General features: G+C 40.7%; 1 protein-coding gene across 1 annotated transcript in view; it reads left to right on the top strand.

Moving 5' to 3' along the window:
- Positions 1–25918, top strand: part of LOC106564975 (integrin alpha-L) — a 34437-nt gene that overhangs the window by 6546 nt on the left and 1973 nt on the right. The window contains 27 exon segments of the mRNA XM_045691258.2: positions 1643–1757; positions 3789–3886; positions 4123–4190; positions 4576–4690; positions 4908–5038; positions 5859–6001; positions 6132–6282; positions 11334–11469; positions 11671–11747; positions 11913–12036; positions 13831–13973; positions 14211–14351; positions 14545–14742; positions 14863–14993; positions 15170–15324; positions 16929–17095; positions 17307–17429; positions 17584–17621; positions 17623–17652; positions 17769–17910; positions 19477–19575; positions 23937–24016; positions 24218–24295; positions 24399–24477; positions 24720–24827; positions 24929–24970; positions 25092–25217. Coding sequence (XP_045547214.2) covers positions 1643–1757; positions 3789–3886; positions 4123–4190; positions 4576–4690; positions 4908–5038; positions 5859–6001; positions 6132–6282; positions 11334–11469; positions 11671–11747; positions 11913–12036; positions 13831–13973; positions 14211–14351; positions 14545–14742; positions 14863–14993; positions 15170–15324; positions 16929–17095; positions 17307–17429; positions 17584–17621; positions 17623–17652; positions 17769–17910; positions 19477–19575; positions 23937–24016; positions 24218–24295; positions 24399–24477; positions 24720–24827; positions 24929–24970; positions 25092–25217 — 3038 coding nt within the window.

Raw genomic sequence — 25918 nt, 5'->3', positions numbered from 1 at the left:
AATGAATATGGAATGATTCTTAAGGCTAAGGAAAACTGCAGTGAATAGTGCCACTTTTTAGGATGTCAATATAAATGAATGGATATATTGTTGTTTGTAATTTTATCTTGCCTTTTAATCATTATATGTGTTATTGTTTTTACCATCGAGGATCACTTTGGAAACATGCGTTTTAATACTTTACAGTGATATCCTCTGGGTTCACATTGTACATTTTGTTGTACATGTCTGTTACCCAAAATCAATTCAATTCAATTTGTGATAGTAGGCCTATATTATGAAGGCCCATATGATATCAAAATCTGTCTCTAATGGATATTATTTGCCTCTGTCTTGCATAGCACAGGTCAGGTGGTATGGCAGCATAGGCCTACGAATTATACGATGAATATATTAATTACCCTAATTTCTTATTTACACATCTCTCGATCTTCACGGTTCCTGTCCTGCACAATTCACGCATCTCCACTGGCATCAGCTCCACTGGCCTCGCGTACCCTCTCCTCTCTCCATTCCTAATAGCTCTTAGATGAGTTGCCTAGCTCAATGCGAGTCCCAGTAATAGCATTAAAGTTTGGTCACTTATTTTGAGCAATTATTTTTTTTTTAACGAATATTCGAGGGGATAAGCAGTTTGCTTTTGCATGCTGAGTATAAAATAGGCTACAGCGTTGGCAATGAGAACTTCCAGGAAGTTTGAATGGCTAGCGTGGAGCTCTGGTGTAGTGTGATTGGCTGGTGATGATAAATTGATAGTCTATATTTCTGTACTGATACACTGCGAACTTAGTCTACAGGACAGACAGGGATAATTAATTAATTCACGCAGCTCCTGCTGTAGATGATGTAGAAATATATTCAATTGTTGATAGATAATGCTCAGTGAAAATAAATCTAACATAGTGCACGGTAAATTATGCCAATTTCCCAATGTTGTATGGAAGATCTGATATCTAAGATGACAGGCCTGATGGAAACTAGATAAGGTGGGATCTTTTTTTACTGAATCATGAGAGAAGTATTGATATAATAGTCATATCGAGTCATGCGATAACATGCTGTGTTGTCCTGGCTTCCCTGTGGCTCAGTTGGTAGAGCATGGTGTGTGCAACGCCAGGGTTGTGGGTTCGATTCCCACGGGGGGCCAGTACAAAAAAATGCATGAAATGAAATGTATGAAATGTATGCATTCATTACTGTAAGTCGCTCTGGATAAGAGCGTCTGCTAAATGACTAAAATGTCAACAAAAAAAAAAAAATGTCTAAAATGTCCTCCCACTACGACTCACCGGGAAAGCATGCATTTTATTAGTCTACTGATTAAATCAATTATGATGAACTTCACAGGGTGGTGAAAGTGCAAGATAATGAGCTTGATGATAATTTCCAATAAATATCGAGGGTCTTATTCTGGTGACATGCTCATCAAATTGTTGTTTTTTTAAATTTAAATCTAGCTTTTTTATGTGCACAATGTCATCACGCATACACTTTTATCCTCAACAAGTCAATTTGATCTCTGGTGAGAAAGAGTGCATATTGTTTTTATGGAGGTTTTAGAATATTCGCATGAAAATCTGTCACCAATTGGATGGACACCTAGCTAATCATCTGATTGTGCTTCTCTACCCTTCTTTGCCAGCTGTCTCTTCAATGGCTTTCAACATTGATGAAGCAAACCCAAAAATCTACAAAGGGGAGGAACAGGATTTCTTTGGATACAAAGTCCTGCAATTCATATCTGGCAAGGAGAAAGGGCAAGTGTTACTGTTATCATAGTTGTGAAAAATGCAATGCATTATGTTACAAACTTAATCTGCAAAACAGAATTACACACCTGAGGAAACAAAAATAACCAGAAAAATGCACGTATGTCTGCAAACAGCACTATATACAGTACCAATCACAAATTTGGACACACCTACTCATTCAAGGGGTTTTCTTATTTTTTTAAACTATTTTCTACATTGTAGAATAATAGTGACGACATTAAACTATGAAATAACACATATAAAATAATGTAGTAACCAAAAAGGTATTAAACAAATCAAAATATATTTTAGATTTTATATTCTACAAAGTAGCCACCCTTTGCCTTGATGACAGCTTTGCACACTCTTGGCATTCTCTCAACCAGCTTCATGAGGAATGCTTTCCCATCAATCTTAAACGAGTTCCCACACATGCTGAGCACTTGTTGGCTGCTTTTCCTTCACTCTGCGGTCCAACTCATCCCAAACCATCTCAATTGTGTTGAGATTGGGTGATTGTGGAGGCCAGGTCATCTGATGCAGCACTCCATCACGCTCCTTCTTGGTCAAATAGCCCTTACACAGCCTGGAGGTGTGTTTTGGGTCATTATCCTGTTGGAAAAGAAATTATAGTCCCACTAAGCGCAAACCAGATGGGATGGTGTATCGCTGCCGAATGCTGTGGTAGCCATGCTGGTTAAGTGTGCCTTGAATTCTAAATAAATCACAGACGGTGTCACCAGGAAAGCACCATCACACCACCTCCTCCATGCTTCCAGTGGGAACCACACATGCAGAGATCATCCCTTCACCTACTCATCCCTTCACAAAGACACGGTGGTTGGAACCAAAAATCTCAAATTTGGACTCATCAGACCAAAGGACAGATTTCCACCGGTCTAATGTCCATTGCTCATGTTTCTTGGCCCAAGCAAGTCTCTTCTTCTTATTGGTGTCCTTCAGTAGTGGCTTCTTTTTGACCATGAAGGCCTGATTCACACAGTCTCCTGCTGAGATGTGTCTGTTACTTGAACTCTGTGAAGCATTTATTTGGTCTGCAATCTGAAGTGCAGTTAACTCTAATGAACTTATCCTCTGCAGCAGAGGTAACTCTGGGTCTTCCTTTCCTGTGGCGGTCCTCATGAGAGCCAGTTTCATCATAGCGCTTGATGGGTTTTGCGACTGCACTTGAAGAAACTTTCAAAGTTCTTGTTGAGAGAATACCAAGAGTGTGCAAAGCTGTCATTAAGGCAAAGGGCTATTGCAGCAGACGACCACACCGGGTTCCACTCCTATCAGCTAAAAGCAACAAGAAGAGGCTCCAGTGGGCACATGACCAACACTGGACAATTGAGGAGTGGAAAAACATTGCCTGGTCCGATGAATCCCGGTTCCTGTTGCTTCATCCTGATGGTAGAATCAGGATTTGGCGTAAGCAGCATAGGTCCATGGATCCATCCTGCCTGGTACCAACGGTGGTGGTGTACTGGTGTGGGGAATTTTTTCCTGGCACACGTCAGGTCCCATAGTACCAATTGAGCAACAAACGTTTCCGACACCTTGTAGAACCCATGACCCGAAGAATTCAGGCTGTTCTAGAGGTAAAGGGTGTACCTAATAAACTGAATGTATATGTAAGTAGTGACACAGGCTGATCTAAATCAACCAATGTATACTGTTATTTCTCACCCACAGGGTAATGGTCAGTGTATACTGTTATTTCTCACCCACAGGGTAATGGTCAGTGTATACTGTTATTTCTCACCCACTGGGTAATGATCAGTGTATACTGTTATTTCTCACCCACAGGGTAATGGTCAGTGTATACTGTTATTTCTCACCCACAGGGTAATGGTCAGTGTATACTGTTATTTCTCACCCACAGGGTAATGGTCAGTGTATACTGTTATTTCTCACCCACAGGGTAATGGTCAGTGTATACTGTTATTTCTCACCCACAGGGTAATGGTCAGTGTATACTGTTATTTCTCACCCACAGGGTAATGGTCAGTGTATACTGTTATTTCTCACCCACAGGGTAATGGTCAGTGCTCCATATCAGAAGAACGGATCTGGTGGAATCTGTAGATGTGCTCAAAACCGAACAAACTGTACAGACTGTTACACTCCTCAAGGTAGAGATGGATGTTGATGATACACTATACTGTACTTACTGGACTGCAATTTAGAAAGGTGGTTACCTTAACAAAATGAATAATTATACGAATTGTTAGAACATGTAACACCTATCACGGTAACCATGACTAATTGATATTTGTCAGAGTATTAAAATATGGCTGAAATGTCAACAAGATCTTGAAAATGAGAAACACTAGTTGATTCTGCAAGTCTGCATTTTGCCTTCCAACAGAAACTGACACAATCAAGTACATTGGACTGTCTATGGCTGGACAATCTACTTCTCCTCCAACGTTCACTGTAAGATAACCACCAAACAGTTAATTTGATCATGTTCTTGTTTTCAAATACTCAATGTGAGTATGTGTAATACATGTGTTTGGCTGTGTTTACATAGGCAGCCCAATTATGATCTTGATTTCACTAATTGGTATTTTGACCAATCAGATCAGCTCTGAAAAAGATCTCATGTGATTGGACAGAATACCAATTAGTGGGAAAAATATCAGAATTGGGCTGCCTGTTTAAATCTAAATTACTTGTTTCACTTGAGTTATAAAACAATACCTCAGCAATCTCAAAATGATCATGGCAAATTCCTGTAAATCTCTTTTGAAGCCATCTGAGGTCCACCAGACAACCCATTATTTTATCACATTTACAATTATTTATTCTCCTCATTCAGGCCTGCAGCCCTGGCCTGGCACACGAGTGTGATGGGAACTCCTATCTGAACAGTATCTGTTATCAGTTCAACAGCCAGCTCCACATCACGTCAAACTTCACACCTGCCTTCCAAGGTATAACGGCGAAACTTGAAGACAATTGTCGATAATAATAACATAACCCAAGAGTTTTAGGTATACATTGACTGTTTATTCATGTCATGCTAAATTACATTAGGATTAGGTCACAAAATATTTATTGTGAATGATAAGATCTGGATTCCTGAATATGTAAAGAATGTTATGAGTGTTGTACATCATATACATTTATGTAATTCACTTTCTCTTCCAGAATGTACTAAGAAAATCGTGGACCTCGTTTTCCTCTTTGACGGATCAGGAAGCATGACAAGGGATGAATTTGATAAGAACAAAGGTTTCATAAACAATATCATGACAACCCTAACAAACTCCTCAATCAAGGTAAACTTCCTTTTAAATTTCATAACTTCAATCATGCTTGTGAGATTGCTGAACATACATCTGTTTACACTCTTAGAAGTAAAGGTGCCTAGAAGAAGCTTTTGGGTTGCCACACCGGCAGAACCTTTCCAGTTCAAACAGGTTCCTTGAGGAACCCCTCTGAAAAAGGTCTTCGAGGAACCCCTGTGCAAAGTTTCAAACCGGAACCTTTTTGTGATGGGAGGAGTTAAATTTTGAACCTTTGAGGTGGCAGCCTATCAGATTGTAGGAGTGGCTTATTGGAGGTGTCGCTTTCAGATGATTATTTTTGGCCACCGGATAGCGTAAACGTTTGTACACTGCAAAACAATAAACTTGAATATTTATACATATTTATTCTAGTATAATATTAAGAATATTTACATTTATGTTAACATATAGTAATAACGTGGCAACTATTCTAACCTCGGGAGTGGCATAGGCTCTTGAGGATCTCATTTGCCTCTATTGTTGAAGCTACAAAACTGTCGGTATTCAACCTTAACATGGGATTACAATACAACAGATCAGATGAACAGGAATGACATTTACTCTAACGGGTGACCGAAAAAATATCCATTAAACGTTCCTCCAAAAATCCCTCAACTAACCGAAAGTGCAAATATGAACCATTGACTAGCAATGGTTCCTTGTAGAACCTCAGGGGTTCCTTGAGGATCTTCAGGGTTCCTCGAGTCACCACTAATTCGAAGAGTGTATGTGCTATACACCCAGGTCGCTGCATGGAAAGTATGGAATGAAATCAATATTAGTCATCTTTTGCTCTTTTTTTAAACCACAGTTCGCAGCGGTTCAGTTCTCATCAAGAGCCAGGACAGTTTTCAACTTCAATGACTACCAAGAGGGGAGAGCCTTGGATAATCTTTGGAAAGAAGAGCACATGGCTGATCTAACCAACACACATAAGGCAATAGACTTTGTCTTGTAGGTCACAGTTGATCATTATTAATCAGTTTTACTTTCAAAGTTCTGACCGAATACTCAGAGTCTGATCAAAGGGGATTGTGGTGTATGAAAGATATCTTGATCTGTTGTTTGTATACATCTAATTCAGGAAAAACATTTTTGAAAACCAAGCCGCCGGCGCCACCGCAGATGCAACTAAAGTACTGGTCATAATAACAGATGGAAATCCCAGTGATACTGATAGAAATAACGCTATCAATAGAAGTGATGAGAAAAACATCATCCGCTTCATCATCGGGGTAAGTCCTTAAAATGGGAGAGCCTGCATACCTCCAACACAACACCACACAATTGTATGACTTACAGTGCATTCGGAAAGTATTCAGACCCCTTGACTTTTTCCACATTTTGTTACGTCACAGCCTCATTCTAAAATTGATTCAATAGTTTTTTCCCCCTCATTAATCTACACACAATGCTCCATAATGACAAAGCAAAAACAGGTTTTTAGACATTTTTGCAACCCCCCCAATGAAATAACAAATGTACATAAGTATTCAGACCCTTTACTCAGTACTTTGTTGAAGCACCTTTGGCAACGATTACAGCCTTAAGTCTACTTGGGTATGACGCTACAAGATTGGCACACCTGTGTTTGGGGTTCCTCCAATTCTTCTCTGCAGATCCTCTCAGCTCTGGCTGGGCCACTCAAGGACATTCAGAGACTTGTCCTGAACCCACTCCTGCGTTGTCTTGGATGTGTGCTTAGGGTCATTGTCCTGTTGGAAGGTGAACCTCCACCCCAGTCTGAGGTCCTGAGCACTCTGGAGCAGGTTTTCATCAAGGATCTCTCTGTACTTTCCTCTGTTTATCTTTCCCTTGATCCTGACAAGTCTCCCAGGCCCTGCTGCTGAAATAAATCCCCACAGCATGATGCTGCCACCACCATGCTTCACCGTAGGGATGGTGCCAGATTTCTTCCAGATGTGACGCTTGGCATTCAGGCCAAAGAGTTCAATCATGGTTTCATCAGGCCAATAGAATCTTGTTTCTCATGGTCTGAGAGTCCTTTAGATGCTTTTTGGCAAACTTCAAACGGGTTGTCATGTGCCTTTTACTGAGGAGTGGCTTCCATCTGGCCACTACCACAAAGGCCTGATTGGTGGAGTGCTTTAGAGATGGTTGAGATGGTTAAGAATGATGGAGGCCACTGTGTTCTTGGGGACCTTCAATGCTGCAACATTTTTTGGTACAAATCCCCAGATCTGTGCCTCGACACAATCCTGTCTCGGAACTATACGGAGAATTCCTTCGACCTCATGGCTTTGTTTTTGCTGTGGGACCTTATTTAGATAGGTTTGTGCCTTTCCAAATCATGTCCAATCAATTGAATTTACCACAGGTGGACTCTAATCAAGTTGTAGGAACATCAAGGATGATCAATGGAAACAGGATGCACCTGAGCTCAATTTCGAGTCTCATAGCAAAGGGTCTGAATACTTATGTAAATAAGGTATTTCTGTTTATTAGTTTTAATAGATTTGCAACATTTCTAAAAACCTGTTTTTGCTTTTTCATTTTGGGTATTGTGTGTAGATTGTTGAGAAAAAACATGTTTTTAATCCATTTTAGAATAAGGCTGTAACGTAACAAAATGTGGAAAAAGTCAAGGGGTCTGAGTACTTTCCGAATGCACTTTAATTCCATTACAACTGTTTCATTCCCATAACTACAGCTGGTTGATCACTAGCCAATACATTTTGACTAGGAGGTATGCTCTCTTCCTAGTTGAAACGACCAAATGCCAATATATTTGCATCTCTGTGAACTTCAAGTGAAATGTTTTGCAAACGTACCTCAATCCAGGGATGGAAGATTTCGCTGTAGTCCTACAGTACTTATCCCACAACAATTTACGGTGAATGGAGAAGATTGAAATATTGCTCGTTTTTAATTAAACTGCCTTCTTCATCCTCATGCTGGTTAGCTCATGCTAAAGCAGCAGTATTTTATCTTCTCTATTTACCCTAAATTATTGTGGGATAATTAGTAGTACAGCAACACCTTCCATCCCTGTATTAAGGTACATTTTCAAATTGTTTCACTTGAAGTTAACAGAGGTGCAAATATATTGGCAAATAGTAGTTTCTCCTCCACCTAAAAATGTGTCTGTTCCCACTCCCATCAATACCTCCACAACTGCCAGTACATTTACAAAATGCTTTTGTCCTCTACTAATGATCCTGTTCTGTCATCACACTGATGATTTACTGAACAGGTTCAGTTTCACCAGTTAAAACCACAAATAAACTGTATGCCTTGGTTAAATGACCACACTATTGCCTTAAAAAGTGTGAAAACTTAGAAATGCAGAACGGAAATGGAAGGTCTGCAAACGTCAAGTATTCTATGAGATAATGAAGGACCTGATGAAAAATTACAGTGTTGCGGTTAAAGAGGCAAGAGCAAACTACTTCTCTACCCTGATCTCTGAGGAATCTGACTATTTGAAAATACAGTTGTTTTTTTAAGCATGTTGTTGGTGCCCCCCCTAACAGGGACAGGCTCGCATCCCCTGATCTCTGCAAACAGTTTTTAAGATTCTTTACAGAATTGTAAAGAAAGTGGCCCTCGACTGGTGCAGGTCATATCTATGTAGCAGACGTTTCTCAGTGGGCATGGGTGCTTCGGTATCGACCCCAGCACCTATTCACTGTAGTGTCCCTCAGGAGTCAATTCTGGATTTCATCATTTTTTCCCTGTACATGCTTCCCCTTGGTGACATCATCCACAATCACAACATTCCGTTTCACTGCTATGCAGATACCTTTATTTACTAATCAGACCCAGGGTTCTACTAAGCTAGAATATGGAATTGATTTAAGATTGTCATACTATGGATTCTTTAGCTACAGTGGGGGAAAAAAGTATTTGATCCCCTGCTGATTTTGTATGTTTGCCCACTTACAAAGAAATGATCAGTCTATAATTTTAATAGTAGGTTTATTTGAACAGTGAGAGACAGAATAACAACAACAAAAATCCAGAAAAACGCATGTCAAAAATGTTATAAAATGATTTGCATTTTAATGAGGGAAATAAGTATTTGACCCCTCTGCAAAACATGACTTAGTACTTGGTGGTAAAACCCTTGTTGGCAATCACAGAGGTCAGACGTTTCTTGTAGTCGGCCACCAGGTTTGCACACACCTCAGGAGGGATTTTGTCCCACTCCTCTTTGCAGATCTTCTCCAAGTCATTAAGGTTTCGAGGCTGACGTTTGGCAACTCGAACCTTCAGCTCCCTCCACAGATTTTCTATGGGATTAAGGTCTGGAGACTGGCTAGACCACTCCAGGACCTTAATGTGCTTCTTCTTGAGCCACTCCTTTGTTGCCTTGGCCGTGTGTTTTGGGTCATTGTCATGCTGGAATACCCATCCACGACCCATTTTCAATGCCCTGGCTGAGGGAAGGAGGTTTTCACCCAAGATTAGACGGTACATGGCCCTGTCCATCATTCTTTTGATGCGGTGAAGTTGTCCTGTCCCCTTATCAGAAAAACACCCCCAAAGCATAATGTTTCCACCTCCATGTTTGAGGGTGGAGATGGTGTTCTTGGGGTCATAGGCAGCATTCCACCTCCTCCAAACACGGCGAGTTGAGTTGATGTCAAAGAGCTCCATTTTGGTCTCATCTGACCACAACACTTTCACCAGTTGTCCTCTGAGTCATTCAGATGTTCATTGGGAGACTTCAGACAGGCCTGTATATGTATTCTTGAGCAGGGGGACCTTGCAGGCGCTGCAGGATTTCAGGCCTTCACGGCGTAGTGTGTTACCAATTGTTTTCTTGGTGACTATGGTCCCAGCTGCCTTGAGATCATTGACAAGATCCTCCCGTATAGTTCTGGGCTGATTCCTCACCGTTCTCATGATCATTGCAACTCCACGAGGTGAGATCTTGCATGGAGCCCCAGGCCGAGGGATATTGACAGTTCTTTTGTGTTTCTTCCATTTGCGAATAATCGCACCAAATGTTGTCACCTTCTCACCAGCTGCTTGGCGATGGTCTTGTAGCCCATTCCAGCCTTATGTAGGTCTACAATCTTGTCCCTGACATCCTCGGAGAGCTCTTTGATCTTGGCCATGGTGGAGAGTTTGGAATCTGATTGATTGATTGCTTTTGTGGACAGGTGTCTTTTTTACAGGTAACAAGCTGCAGTTAGGAGCACGCTCTTTAAGAGTGTGCTCCTAATCTCAGCTCGTTACCTGTATAAAAGACACCTGGGAGCCATAAATCTTTCTGATTGAGAGGGGGTCAAATACTTATTTCCCTCATTAAAATGCAAATTAATTTATAACATTTTTGACATGCATTTTTCTGGATATTTTTGTTGTTATTCTGTCTCTCACTGTTCAAATAAACCTACCATTAAAATTATAGACTGATCCTTTCTTTATCAGTGGGCAAACGTACAAAATCAGCAAGGGATCAAATACTTTTTTCCCCACTGTATTTGATTTTCTTTAGCTATTTTTCCTTTAGCTATCCCAAAAAAACAAAACAAAAATAATTTCATTAAATATTACATTTGGACTTTACTACTATAGACCATAGAAAATATTTTGAATAACACGTTCATAAATGCTAAAAAAAATAAAAAATACTAAGAAATACGGATTTGAAATGTCTGTCCTATATCTAGGAGATATAACAAAGCTCAGGAAATATTGTTGTTTTTTGGACACATTTAACCCCTTATATATGTGGCACCAAACTACCTCCATACTTCCATTAATTTGTATGTTCGTGAAAGTCTCCGCTTTCCATAGAGTGGTCATACTAGTTTGTAGGCCAAACCTTTCGGACGCTACAGACGTTTTCGTAAGAAGACCGATTTTCTGTATGTCTCATGGTCTGACAAACACCACTGTAGCTCGGTCACCTTCCACTGTAGATGCGGAAGACCGACATAGGCAGATGCGGTGGGAGTGACGCACGCAGGCGATGCATAAAAACAGATCTCTATCTTAAACTGACGGATTTTGATGGGGACTTTTTTACTATGTTACTTAGATTGACACACGGGTGAGTCAATAGATGATTAAATCCCTGCTGAAGACGCTTTTATAAAGATGATTTTAATTAGCTTTCTTTTTTTATTCTCTTACTGGTACTTGTATTAAAAAGTGCTATACAAATATAGTTTTTATTATTATTGTTATTAGTAGTCTCAAGGGTCCAGTCCAACTTCCCAGTTAAGATGTGGATGTTTAAATATCATTCATATTGAAAAGGAAATTAGACTTCACTATAATTCCAGTCCTCAAGTGATATATTTCTTGGCAGGTCAAGAATGTCAATTTGAAGAAACTAAAGTCCCTGGCATCAGAGCCAAAAGAGAACAACACTTTCCTCATCATGGACTACAACGGACTAAAAGGAATCCTAGACAACTTTCAAAAAAAGATCTTCAACATTGAAGGTACAACTCCAGATTTAGTTGAAATCTCTTAATAATACTTACTTATTTTTCAGCAAAGTCCCTGTCAACAGAGAGTTGTTATTCATAAAAAAAACTAAAGTGGAAATACTGGTCCCCTCCTGAAATATACACCTTACTCAAAACATTCCACAGTAGAAGTATCAATGTATCGCAATTAATATCAGTGTTCGTATATTCTAGGTTCCAAGACTGCTCTGGCTGGCAACTTGACTAAAGAGATGTCTCAGAGTGGGTTCAGCGCTGTCTACGTTAATAAGGTGAGATATCGCGATAGTATGTACAGTTTGTTTTATCATCATCTTACATTTTTTATAAATGTACTGACCACTAGTTTATGGACGCAACTAGTTTATGGACGCAATATATAGGTAATTAATGCTTATTAATGAAAAATATTACCCATTGTTTTATTTTATCTACAGGACACCTTGGTTTTGGGCTCAGTGGGATCAAACAACTGGCGTGGATCTCTCTTTGAGACTGAGGGTCTGAGATCAGAGGAAAGGGAAATTCAGGACCCCACATTGGACAAAGACTCCTATATGGGTAATGGAACATTAACATAGGGCTAGGCGTCCCGTTAGCCAGACAACTTCCGGTGAAACTGGAGGGCACGCAATTCAAATAAATTATCATAAAAATTATGGATATTAAACATTTAGGTACATACAAGTGTCTTATATCGGTTGAAAGCTTAAATTCTTGTTAATCTAACTACACTGTCCGATTTACAGTAGCTATTACAGCGAAAGCATGCCATGCGATTGTTTGAGGACGGCGCTCCACATCAAAATATTTTTCCACCGGCACAGGTTTCATAAATTCAGAAATAGCGATTAAATATTCACTTACTTTTTGAAAATCTTCCTCAGATTTGTCATCCAAAGGGTCCCAGCTATAACATGTAGTGTCGTTTTGTTAGATAAAATCCTTCTTTACATCCCAAAAAGTCAGTTTGGTTGGCGCCATCGATTTGAGTAATCCACTCGTTCAACATGCAGAGAAATGAATCCGAAAATCTACCCCTAAACTTTGTTTCAACAAGTCAAAATAAGTTTATATTTCCTCCTCAGATACCCTAAAATGTAATCAAACTATAATATTTCTTACGGGAAGAAGTATGTTCAATAGGAAACCGATTTTAGCAGGTGCGTTCTGTCTTAATCGAGCGCGCATACACCAATTTCCAAGACTGTCCCTGTAGTAAAACTGATATTTCTTATTCGTTTTGGAAGTTACAAGCCTAAAACCTTGAACATAGACTGCTGGCACCCTGTGGAAGCCATAGGAATTGCATCCTGAGAGCTAGAATTCAGTATGCCCCTATACTTTCCATTGTTAGAGCATGGGCTCTCAAAAACAAAAATATTCTGGTTGGTTTTTCTTTGGATTTTCTCCTACCATAGCTATTGTGTTATATTCTCCTACATTATTTTAACATTTCTACAAACTTCAAAGTTTTTTCTTTCCAAATGGTACCAATTATATGCATATCCTGGCTTCAGGGCCTGAGCAACAGGCAGTTTACTTTGGGCACGTCATTCAGGCGGAAATTGAGAAAAAGGGCCTGGCCATAAGAAGTTTGAAGCTCCAAAAAAGATATTGCTCAAAAGTGAATTTGAACAGCTGCAACATTGAGAACATCCTGACTGGTTGCATCACTGCCTGGTATGGCAACTGCTTGGCCTCCGACCGCAAGGCAGTACAGAGGGTAGTGCGAACGGCCCAGTATGTCACTGGGGCCAAGCTTCCTGCCATCCAGAACCTCTATACTAGGCGGTGTCAGAGGAAGGCCCTAAAAATTGTCAAAGACTCCAGCCACCCTAGTCATAGACTGTTCTCTCCCGGAGCGCCAAGTCTAGGTCCAAGAGGCTTCTAAACAGCTTCTACCCCCAAGCCATAAGACTCCTGAACACCTAATCAAATGGCTACCCAGACTATTTGCATTGCCCCCCCCTCCGCCCTCTTTTACATCGCTGCTACACTCTGCTGTTATTATCTATGCATAGTCACTTTATTACCTCTACCTACATGAACATATTACCTCAACTAACCGGGGATTGACTGTACCGGTACCCCCCTGTATATAGTCTCACTATTGTTATTTTACTGCTGCTCTTTAATTACTTGTTACTTTTATTTGTTATTCTTATCCGTATTTTTTTTAAATTGCATTGTTGGTTAGGTGCTCGTAAATAAGCATTTCACTGTTGAATTCGGTGCATGTGACTAATACGATTTGATTTGAACAAACACTATATTCAAGGCTCCATTAGTTCAGATGTTTCAGAGAAGGGAGTGTAGTTACAATGGACCTACAGTTCTTTATTGTTCTTATAGGATACTCTGTAGCTGTTGGGAAGAAGAATGAGAATCTTCTATATTTTACCGGAGCACCAAGATCTGAACACATGGGACAGATCCTTCTTTTCAACAAGGTTAACAACAACTGGACTGTGGCACAAAGATTGTCTGGAGAACAGGTTGGTAACATTAGATATATATGTAAGCATTGTGGTATATCAATCAAGTTATACAATAGGGACAGCATGAAACCAGCTTTTGGGGTTACTTCAACGATTGATTCACTCCTCCGATAGTAAAGAGGAACACATGATATCACTTTTTATGTTTACTTATGAGTTCCATTCAAAAACCAGAAGACTTCTTAAAAAATTTCAAAACAATTTTTGTAAGAATGTAAGTTTGGATTTTCTCAGATGGGCTCCTACTTCGGGGCAGAGCTGTGCTCTGTGGACATAGACTCAGACGGCAACACAGACTTCCTCCTGGTGGGTGCACCAATGTTTCACCAACCACCGAGAGAGGGCAGGATCTACGTCTACACACTGACTGACAAGGTGGGCTGAACTGTGAATCTCTGAACAACAGATTCAAATGCTGCAATTTGTGGTTGAATATGTTCATCAGGGACAAAGTGATCTGGATGCCGGTATTGATTCATTTGGATATAAATATCCATCCTCTTCAATAACACTGCACAAAAAGACAATGTAATATGGATTTATCTTTATGTGATCTCTCCTTTATTAGCTGGAACTGAGGACGGAGATGAGTGTTTCAGTGCTGGCTCAGGGTAGATTCGGCTCCTCCATCTCCTCTCTCACAGACCTGAATGGAGATGGGCTGAAGGATGTAGCTGTGGGTGCTCCACTTGAGGACGATCACAGGGGGGCCGTGTACATCTACCTGGGTGAAAAGCTAAAGGGGATCCGCCCTGAATTCAGCCAGGTGAGACAGACGAAGATGGAAATCATTCAAAAAGGCTCTTCATGATCAAAGAAAACAGACATCCCTCCTGGGATATCAATATCAATGCCTTTTCATTAAATGTTTGTCTTCTTACTGCAGCGCATCTCAGCTGCGATGATGAGATCTAAGCTCCAGTTCTTTGGCCAGGCGATTGATGGAAAGATGGACCTGGGTGAGGATGGACTGACTGACATCGTAGTAGGAGCGCGAGGCGCAGTTGTCGTCTTGAGGTACGAGTCCAAAAAAAGGATAAGAAAAGACAGTTGGTTTAAAAGGACAGTAAAAATATGCCACTAGTGTGTGATCTGCAGTGAATGGGGGCTGCGCTCAATGAGGTGTGGGCGGTGGTACCCAACATCTTACAATGTAGGCTAACATCCCAATCTTTACCCTCGATTGCTCACAGGTCCAGACCGGTCCTCAGCATCTCTGCTCATCTCCACTTCCATCCCTCGGAGATCAGCACTGATAACTTTGACTGTCTGGCAAAAGAGACCATTTCCCCTGTGGTGACTTTGACAGCCTGCTTTAACATGGCAGAGGCAACAAAGAGTAAAGCTGGTAAGAACTCTCAGAACTTTTGGAACACTGATGGCTTTGTGTTTTTCAACAGAAATTGAGTGATCTGAGACTACATACACTACATGACCAAAAGAATGTGGACAACTGCTCGTCGAACATCTCATTCCAAAATCATGGGCATTAATATGAAGTTGGTCCCCCGTTTGCTGCTATAGCCTCCACACTTCTGGGAAGGCTTTCCACTAGATATTGGAACATTGCTGCGGGGACTAGCTTCCATTCAGCCACGAGCATTAGTGAGGATGGGCATTGATGGGCGATTGGACCTGGCTTGCAGTCGGCATTCCAATTCATCCCAAAGGTGTTCGATGGGGTTGAGGTCAGGGTTCTGTGCCTGCCAGTCAAGTTCTTCCACACCGATCTCAACAAACCATTTCTGTATGGACCTCACTTTGTGCACAGGGGCATTGTCATGCTGAAACAGGAAAGGGCCTTCCCCAAACTGTTGCCAAAATGTTGGAAGCACAGATTTGTCTAGAATGTCATTGTATGCTGTAGTGTTAAGATTTTCCTGCACTGGAACAAACCATGAAAAACCCTAAAAGCCCTAAACCATTATTCCTCCTACACCAAACTTTACAGTTGGCACTACGTATTCAGGCCAGTAGCGTTCTCCTGGCATCCTGGCAAGCTTTACACCACTCCAGCCGATGCTTGGCATTGCGCTTGGTGATCTTAGGCTTGTGTGTGGCTGCTCGGCCATGGAAACCCATTTCATGAAGCTCCCAACGAACAGTTCTTGTGCTGACGTTGCTTCCAGAGGCAGTTTGGAACTCGGTAGTGAGTGTTGCAACAGAGGACAGACGAGTTTTATGCACTTCAGCACTCAGCGATGCCATTCTGTGAGCTTGTGTGGCCTACCACTTCGTGGCTGAAACCGTTGTTGCTCCTAGACGTTTCCACTTCACAATAACAGCACTTACAGTTGACCGGTGCAGCTCTAGCAGGGCAGAAATGTGATGAACTGATTTGGTGGAAAGGTGGCATCCAATGACTGTGGTACATGTGGCATGTTGAAAGTCACAGCTCTTTAGTCTCATCTTCTACTTACAATGTTTGTTTATGGAGATTGCATGGCTGTGTGCTCTATTTTATACACCTGTCAGCAACGGGTGTGGCTGAAATAGCTGAATCCACTACTTTGAAGGGGTGTCCACATACTTTTGTGTATATATAGTGTAATTGTGGCCTTGGTGGTCTAGGTCAGAGCCTCGTTGCATAGCAAATTACTGACAACAATAAGTGGATCTTGGTCTCTTTCCAGTCTGAAGACCGGTGGAGGCTGCTGACAGGAGGACGGCTCATAATAATGGCTGGAACAGAGCGAATGGAATGGCATCAAACACATAGAAACCATGTTTGTTACCATTCCACTTATTCCGCTCCAGCCATTACCACAAGCCCGTCCTCCCCAATTAAGGTACCAAGGTTGTTCCTTGGTGAGGATCTGGGACTCGAGAGTTAAGGTCTTGACTCCATCTCTGCTTTCTACTTCAATGCTGTCCATCAGCAGGCAACCATGAGGTTCTGAACTTCTCTCCCTGATAAGGAGGCCATTTAAGATTTATTGTGTACTTTTCCAGGGGCACTGAGTGCAGGGATAAACATCTCCTACTTGCTGGATGTGGATCCAGTGAGACAGAGGAGCCGAGCCTTTTACAGTGACACGAACAAAGGGGCCAGAAGACTTCTCTCTACTGTGGAGCTGAGAAAACAGCGGACTTGCTTCAACCACTCAGTCTACATGACAGTATGATCAATGAGAAACTGTAGCTATGCAACAATACAACAACCATAATGTCTCTCGTAAGGAGGGGATTTAATGAATAAAATGAAGTTGTTAGGTTGTTGAATTATTATTGAATTGTTATTGTGTATTGATCTTATTCAGTGATGAGAAGAATGAGGGTTTTTCAGGACTATGGATAGAGAAATTAATGCCACATTTTCTTTTCTTCCAGCAATGCGTGATTGACACATTATCGCCCATAATCATGAAACTTAATTTATCTCAATCTGAAAGCCAACAAGAGGGTCGTACTGCCATTCTGAATACTGACAGTCCTACACAGGCTGTGGTCGAGGTACGAGGATACATTCTGGGTCTGACTAAAACCTGTTCACTTACAATGATCAACAGCACTAGCAATTACTGTGGAGGGAGTACTGTAATTTAGCCAAAGACCTGTGAAAACAGGTAATCTAAACACATTCACAGTTGTCTTGAATTCATCATAGGTGCCCTTTGAAAAGAACTGCAAAGAAAATGAAACGTGTGGCAGAGCTTGAGGTGGACTTCAACTTTATGTAAGTGTCTGATAAACATAGAGACAACTTAAAGTAACTTGTTTGTAGCTATAATAATTACTGACTGCTCAAAAAAAGCATGTTTTCTGACTGTACGGTCTTGTCTCTCTTATCAGCACATCAACTTTATTAGTGGTGGACCAGAGTTACTTCAACGTGACTATAAGACTGTCCAATCACGGGGACGACTCCTACAACACCAGTCTAACCCTCCTCTACCCTCCTGGCCTCTCATTCTCCATGATGCATCTTCTGAAGGTAATACCGGCACCCCTCCATCTATTGTGTAATTCATTCTGATGTTTCCTTTCTGCTCTCGTCTAAACCAGTGTTATTCAAACCTGGAGACCCAAACCATGTTCAGCCAATCAAGGGTTAGATGATTAGTTTAATCAGGGGTCTTCCTCCTGGGCTGGAACAAAAGCTTTTCTTGCTCAACTTGTGGGTCTGCAGAACCAGGATAGAAGAACATTGATTCAAACATTAGTTTGCAGCCAAACATTTAAATGTTCCCTACATGTGCTAATTATTCATAAAATATTAAAAGGTGCACTATGCAGAAATCACTCCACCCTTTCCTGGTTACTAAAATTGTAATAGTTAGCCTAATTTTAGTTTGTGACAAAACAAGCAAGTATAGTGTAGAGTATCATTTTACCATCTAAACAGCTGGGAAATATTTTCCAAAACCAAACATATTGTATTTTCAGCTGTTTGAAGCTGGTGTACGAAACTGAAAGTAAGACACAAAAACAAAACGTAACTGGAAGCAGTGTTAGGTTCCTAACAAACAGAGTAAAAAGTAAAATGGACGACTAGAAAAACCATAAACGAAGTTTATTCACCCACTGGGTCATACAGCTGCAAAGACATGGTATGATTACACAAGCATATATATGTATAACCTCCTACTAGCCGGGGTCAACCCCTTTTACATCTCTGTTGCTAGGCAGGAACTTAATTGGTTCCTCTCACTGGTGTAGTCATGGCCCTGCCTGATGCTCAAACCTTCGTGGGAATGGAAGTGTTTGTGTGTGCGATAGGACTGTATAGGAGGGTCGTTGTGGTCGGCCCCTTTGGCTGCCCTCCCAGAGATTTCTTCTTACTTCATCTGTTGACTTGACCTTGAGCCAAATTCATCAGTCCTCCCTAGTTCTGCAGCTGCCCTGCCTCATCAGGAACTGAAGCTAGACTGTTGCCCTTTGCTTCTCTCTGTAGGAACATTGATATTCAACAATAACATCTTTCAACAGAATATTACATTTATGCACTTCCCCTTGTCTCACTCAGTAACTTTCCATACACCAAATTTCTATACATGTAGAGTAATCAATATGTTCTAGTATGGTAACATGAATAAGTATATTTGAAGCTTGAATCCAACAGAAATAGCAGACATTGAACAGATCTACCCCTTCTCAGACTTGCTTTCAATGAGAATGACAGATCTATAACTCCCATTTGTATGTGAATTTGGTCGGGTCGCCCAAAAACGTACATATGGCAATTTATGCGTAGTGCACCTTCAAGTGTGGCAGGTAGCCTAGTGGTTAGAGCTTTGGACTAGTGACCGGTAGGTTGCAAGATCGAATCCCTGAGCTGACAAGGTAAAAATCTGTCGTTCTGTCCCTGAACAAAGCAGGTTCCTAGGCTGTCATTGAAAATAAGAATTTGCCTAGTTAAATAAAGATAAAATTACAAAATAAAGTGTTGAATTGATTAGTTCTGTAAAGTGGTTCATTTTTAACATGCATACTTGTTTATTTTAGACTGTCAATGACTCTGAATTATTTACACACTTGACGTATTGTCTGTATTCCATAGTCCACAAGGAGAACGGTGTTCAGCTGTGGTGGTCTGGAAGGTGAAATGGACAGAACTACATGCAGTGTCAGCATACCGGTCTACCGTAGTAAAACTACAGTGAGTGATTACTTAGATATACCAGTAAATAATGCTCAACTGTGAATACACGGTAAAGCTTTAAAATGTTGTCCTTAAATGATAAAGACTCAGAGCTAAAAGCAGTAAGTCAATGTCTTATTGAGTGACAGCTTTGATTTGAGTGATACGGTGCCTTCAGAAAGTAATCAGACCCCTTGACTTTTTGCACATTTTGTTGTTACAGCCTGAATTTAAAATAGATTAAATTTAGTTTTTTTGTTTATCACTGGCCAACACACAATACCCCATAATGTCAGTGGAATTATGTTTGACATTTTTACAAATTAATTCAAAATGAAAAGCTGAAATGTCTTGACTCAGTTTAACCCTTTTGTTATGGCAAGCTTAAATAAGTTCAGAAATAAAAATGTGCTTAAGTCACAAATTGCATGGACTCACTGTGTGCAATGATGAGTAGAGAGTAGAGCATTACTTTATTAATCTCAACTTGGGAAATTGTTTTATCACAGCATGCATCAATGACTTAAAATGACAGGACACGCAACAATGACCAACATGATAAAAACCAAACATTTAGACATAAAAAGGCACATGCACCATACTATCCCTAAAATAATCATCTGATTCAAGTGCTGTTTTTTTTTATCCTACTTTGGGAGAGAAAAAAAACAGGCAACAACATTTTCCAATAGGAAGACCTCATAACCGTTAATCAATTAGTCATTAAAAAGCCTCATGGCTGTCTGTATAAATGACCATCTAAACCTATCTATGGAACATCTGGGCAGGCTTAACCTGCTACCGAAGCTACTCCTGTGTTGCATTAGAGCCCTGGTGGAGTGGGTGTGTTATGTGCAGCTTTTTTATGAACATGTCCTGCATTGATTCCAGCCTGCAGCCAATTGTAGCACTGTCTTTCTTAATGATTTTGTCAAGCATGTTTATGGCCTCCTTAGCTAAATTCCCTGTCCAGCACACAATGGCATAGGTCGCTACACTCGCCACGACATCGCTATAGAACATACGAAGCATTTTGTCACATACTTTAAAAGTTCAAAGCTTCTTTAAAGTACATTCTGGATTGGGCTTTTTGGTAGCCACTTTTTTGTAGTCACCGTTAACAGAAATGGGCTTAAAAACATGTATTTTTCCTAAAATCTACCACTAGCTCCTCGGTCTTCAGTACATTCAGGTCCAAGTAATTGGCCTCACACCACTTCAAAAGGACTCAGTTGTATCCCTGTGAAGAGCATCGCCTCCTCTCATGACACAGTTTACTATAGCAGAGTCAGAGAATTTCTGTAAGTGGCTCAGTTCATTGTGTGAGAAGATATTAGCATACTCATACTTATCGAATCTGGTAAAAAAAAAAAATGGTGAAAAAAAAATAAAACTATCCCTTACCTCATCACTCTGTAGTTGTCCCCTGTTACTGTAACCTGTTTTATTCCTACCATACCAGATATCCTTCATGTTATTTGCTTGCGTTTAAATGTCAGTACGTATTCATGTTTTGCTTGGCACAATATTGTCAGTAGAGAAGATAACATAGTCCATTATGCATTCAGCGACCATTAAGATCCTCCTCCCAGTCATCTATAAATGGATTCTAATCTGTACCTTCAAAGCAGCTCTGTAGCGCCACTCCAGTTTCGGGTGTCCATTTGTGAATCACCGCGTTACCTCTGGACCAGTGGGCGGTACTTTGGTAGCAGCTGGACGAGGTCGTTGTCAGATTGTCCAGTGGAGGCAGAGCAGTCTAGCAGTAGGCATCTTTCACATTGGTGTAGAGAATGTCAATGGTCTTGTCCAGATGAGTTGGAACTTTAACATACTGTTTGAAGGTAGGAAGTGGTGCAAACAGTGGTTGAAATCTCCAGAGATAACAACCGAGTCAGGTGATCGATTGAGTAGGTAATGTGGTGACTTTGTGGTCAGTTAAAAATTTGCGGACGGCGGGATGTAGACAATCACTATCACGCTAAGGAACTCTCTTGGTAAATAGTATGGTCAGCAGCCCACTGCTAATATCTCCACATAAGGTAAACAGACCCTCTTCACTGTGACATGGTTAGTGTGACACCATTGATTGTTCACATACAGACAGACGCCTCCGCCCTACTTAACCCCGAAAGTACAGAGCTCCTGTCAGCTCTGATTATTGTGAAACCACCTCTACATGGGAATCAGGTATGACCTCCGTTAGCAAAGTTTCCGTAAACCATACTCAGCGTTCAACACCATAATGCCCTCAAATCTCATCAATAAGCTAAGGACCCTGGGACTAAACACCTCCCTCTGCAACTGGATCCTGGACTTCCTGACGGACTACCCTTAGGTGGTAAGGGCAGGTAACAACACATCCGCCACGCTGATCCTCAACACGGGGGCCCCTCAGGGGTGCGTGCTCAGTCCCCTCCTGTACTCCCTGTTCACTCATGACTGCACGGCCAGGCACGACTCCAACACCATCATTAAGTTTGCCTGATCACCGACAACGACGAAGAAGCCTATAGGGAGGTGGTCAGAGACCTAGCCGTGTGGTGCCAGGACAACAACCTCTCCCTCAACGTGATCAAAACAAAGGAGATTGTGGACTACAGGAAAAGGAGGACCGAGCACACCCCCATTTCCATCGACGGGGTGCAGTGGAGCAGGTTGAGAACTTCAAGTTCCTTGGTGTCCATCACAAACAAACTAACATGGTCCAAGACAGTCGTGAAGAGGGCACGACAAAACCTATTCCCCCTCAGGAGATTGAAAAGATTTGACATGGGTCCGCAGATCCTCAAAAGGTTATACAGCTGCACCATTGAGACCTTCCTGATGGGTTGCATCACTGCCTGGTGTGGCAACTGCTCGGCCTCCAACCGCAAGGCACTACAAAGGGTAGTGCGTACGGCCCAGTACATCACTGGGGCCAAGCTTCCTGCCATCCAGGACTTCTATACCAGGTGGTGTCAGAAGAAGGCCCTAAAAATTGTCAAAGACTCCAGCCACCCTACTCATAGACTGTTCTCTCTGCTACCGCACGGCAAGCAGTACTGGAGTGCCAAGTCTAGGTTCAAGAGGCTTCTAAACAGCTTCTACCCCCAAGCCATAAGACTCCTGAACATCTAATCAAATGGCTACCCAGACTATTTGCATTGCCCCCCCACCCCTCTTGTACACTGCTGCTACTCTTTGTTATTATCTATGCATAGTCACTTGAATAACTATCTACATGTACATATTACCTCAATTACCTCGACTAACCGGTGCCCCTGCACATTGACTCTGTACCGGTACCCCCTGTATACAGCCTTGCTATTGTTATTTTACTGCTGCTCTTTAATTATGTTACTTTTATTTATTTTATTCTGCATTGTTGGTTAAGTGCTTGTAAGTAAGGATTTCACTGTAAGGTCTACACCTGTTGAATTCGGCGCATGTGACAAATAACCATTTGATTTGAAGGAGGAAGCCTGTACGTAATACAAATATTCCAAAACATGCATCCTGTTTGCATAAAGGCACTAAAGTAATAGTGCAAAACTGTGGCAAAGAAATTCACGGTTTGTCCTGAATGCAAATTGTTATGTTTGGGGGAAAATCCAATACAAGACATTACTGAGTACCACTCTCAATGTTTTCAAGCATAGTGGTGACTGCATCGTGTTATGGGTATATTTGTAATCGTTAAGAACTGTGGAGTTTTTCAGGATAAAAAATAAACAGAATGGAGCTAAGCACAGGAAAAGTCCTAGAGGAAAACATGGTTCAGTCTTTTCCACCAGACACAGAGATTAATTCACCTGTCAGCAGGACAACAACCTAAAACACAAGGCCAAATCTACACTGGAGTTGCTTACCAAGAAGACAGTGAATGTTCCTGAGTGACTTACCGTTTTGACTTAAATCTACGTGAAAATCTATGGCAAGACCTGAAAGTGGTTTTCTACTAATGATCAACAATCAATTTGACAGAGCTTGAAGAATTATTTTAATAAATGGGCAAATGTTGCACAATCCAGGTGTGGAAAGCTCTTAGACTTACCCAGAAAGACTCACGGAAGTAGTCGCTGATAAAGGTGCTTTTACAAACTATTGACTCAAGGGTGTGAATACTTATGTAAATGAGCTCTCCATTTAAGTTAATACATTTGCAAAAATAAATTAAAAAACATGCTTTTACAATGTCATTATGGGATATTGTATGTAGATGGGTGAGATTTTTTTATTTAATCCATTTTGAATTCAGGCTGTAACAAAATGTGGAATAAGTCAACAGGTATGAATACTTTCTGAAGGCATGCCTTCCACTTCTTTTCCACTTCCACAGTTATGATCCAATTTCAAATCAAGTCTGACTTTGTCAACGATGCCATTTTCTTTTTCAGGCAGTGTTCACCAGTAAATTCCATATTTTGAATACATACAACTGGAACGACACAATGGAAATGACCGTCATCGGCCTGAGGTAGAAAATTTGCTTCCACAATGTAAATTGTGTGAGAGAATCAGTCCAGTAAACAAATTTCCACATGCAGTCAAAGTACTGAACAGACATTGATTAAAACGAACTAGTTTTATACAACCCCAATACCTTCTACTCAATTAGCTGAAGGACTTCATAGCATTCCACTTATGTATACAAAAAATGCATTTGCTTTATTTACAGCGACAATGGAAACTCAACCAATAGTTCCCTAACCAAGACCATCCCTGTTCAATTTGCAGTTGACCTGGTAGCGAAAGCGTAAGTCTTTACAAGCCTATACTTACATTTTGTTGAGAATGACTCCACCAAGTTAATTCAATAAAATCAAGGTGACTTATGTATCTTTTTGTTGTTGTTGAAGCCTTCCCCAAGACTCCACCACTTACATTAACTTTACTCTGGAGGACACATCACCTAAAGGACTGGTGAATGTATATGAGGTAAACAATCAGCTGCTATTGCTGTGACTGATCTTGAAAGTGTGATTCACACGATGTGGGGGTAATGTGCTAGATCTTTTTATACTCCAAAAACTATTTTAATGTCTCCGTCGCTCTAGCCTTGCTCTTTTGGGAGTTAAGGTTTATGTTTTGTTACAAATTCTGTGACAAATGCCTTTGTATAAAATCTCAATATAAATGTTATTGTTAGGTTGGTTGATTGAATGTGTCATTGTTTACAGGTGCAGAACTTGGGATTTAAGTCTGTACCAGTCACAGTCACCTTCACTTTCCCAACTAAGCTTGAGCACAGATTTGAAATGAAGGACTACCAAATATCTGTCTTACAGGTAAACTGTTCACATCTCTTACGAAAATGCTGACATTTTGCTGCCACAATTTCTTTCAATAGGAAACAGCCTAATGCAAGTTTCCTTTCTTTTCTTTGAAGAACCACACTCAATGTGGAAAGGTTATCAATTCAACAACAGAGGTGAGAATTCAAATATGCCACTCACTCTTGACATTGTTGGTAACCGATCCAATCAGGTTACAAATCAGTATAGTAAATCATGTTACTGAAACACACATTTTGCTTCTGGCTGTGTTTACAGTACTGCTCTCCAGAAAAATACTGCAAGTCCATCGAGTGTGAAAGCTTCCTTTTGAAGAAGTTGTTGACAGTTACATTTGTGCTGTCTGGAAATGTTTCATTCAAGGACCTTGATCAACATGCAAAGGTCTGTATTAAGACAACTTTAACAAAAGATGGTACAGAGTAACAACATGCTAATAACGAATGAGACTTTGAGACAGCAAACATCCCACTTTTAAATCTTTGTCATAGTTCTTATTCTTTAGCAGGCTACACCATTTAAGCTATAAATGCCATTCAAACTTTAAAATGTGCAGAGTGGACTTATTGATATATTTAAAATTATACTTTTTAAACTATTGAGCTTTTTGTCCTCCATCCACTTCCATGGGATTTCTTCAACATTCTAAAGGTCCATTGTTACAGACTCCCATGAATTTCAACATTCTATTATACAAATCAAGAGATACAGATGTCTTAATAACTGCATCAACTTCATCCATTAACTTCCCACTGCTGAATACGCCATGCAAGTAGCCTAGTAGTTTTTGAACTTTTGTAGGCTTTTTGACTGGTCTTCAAAAACGTCATAAAAGGCATCTGATTTTATGATAAGCCCCTGCAAAAGACCAGGAACATGGAAGTATGACATGGGAATGTGTCACTTGCCTGGCGTATTAACTGACAAATCAGCTATTTTTCCCAAGACTTATAGGGTATGATATCTTGGTCTACTTATCTGCTTTTTAAATCTAAAATCAGAACAGATATCTTCCTATCAAATGATGCAGCTTTGTTAGTTACTGCGACAACGTTTTCTGTCAACTTTTACAAACTGACATTTTG

This window comes from Salmo salar, chromosome 12 (assembly GCF_965601325.2).
Source record: "Salmo salar chromosome 12, fSalSal1, whole genome shotgun sequence".
Lineage (NCBI taxonomy): Eukaryota > Metazoa > Chordata > Actinopteri > Salmoniformes > Salmonidae > Salmo > Salmo salar.
This window is presented reverse-complemented; position numbering and strand designations above follow the sequence as displayed.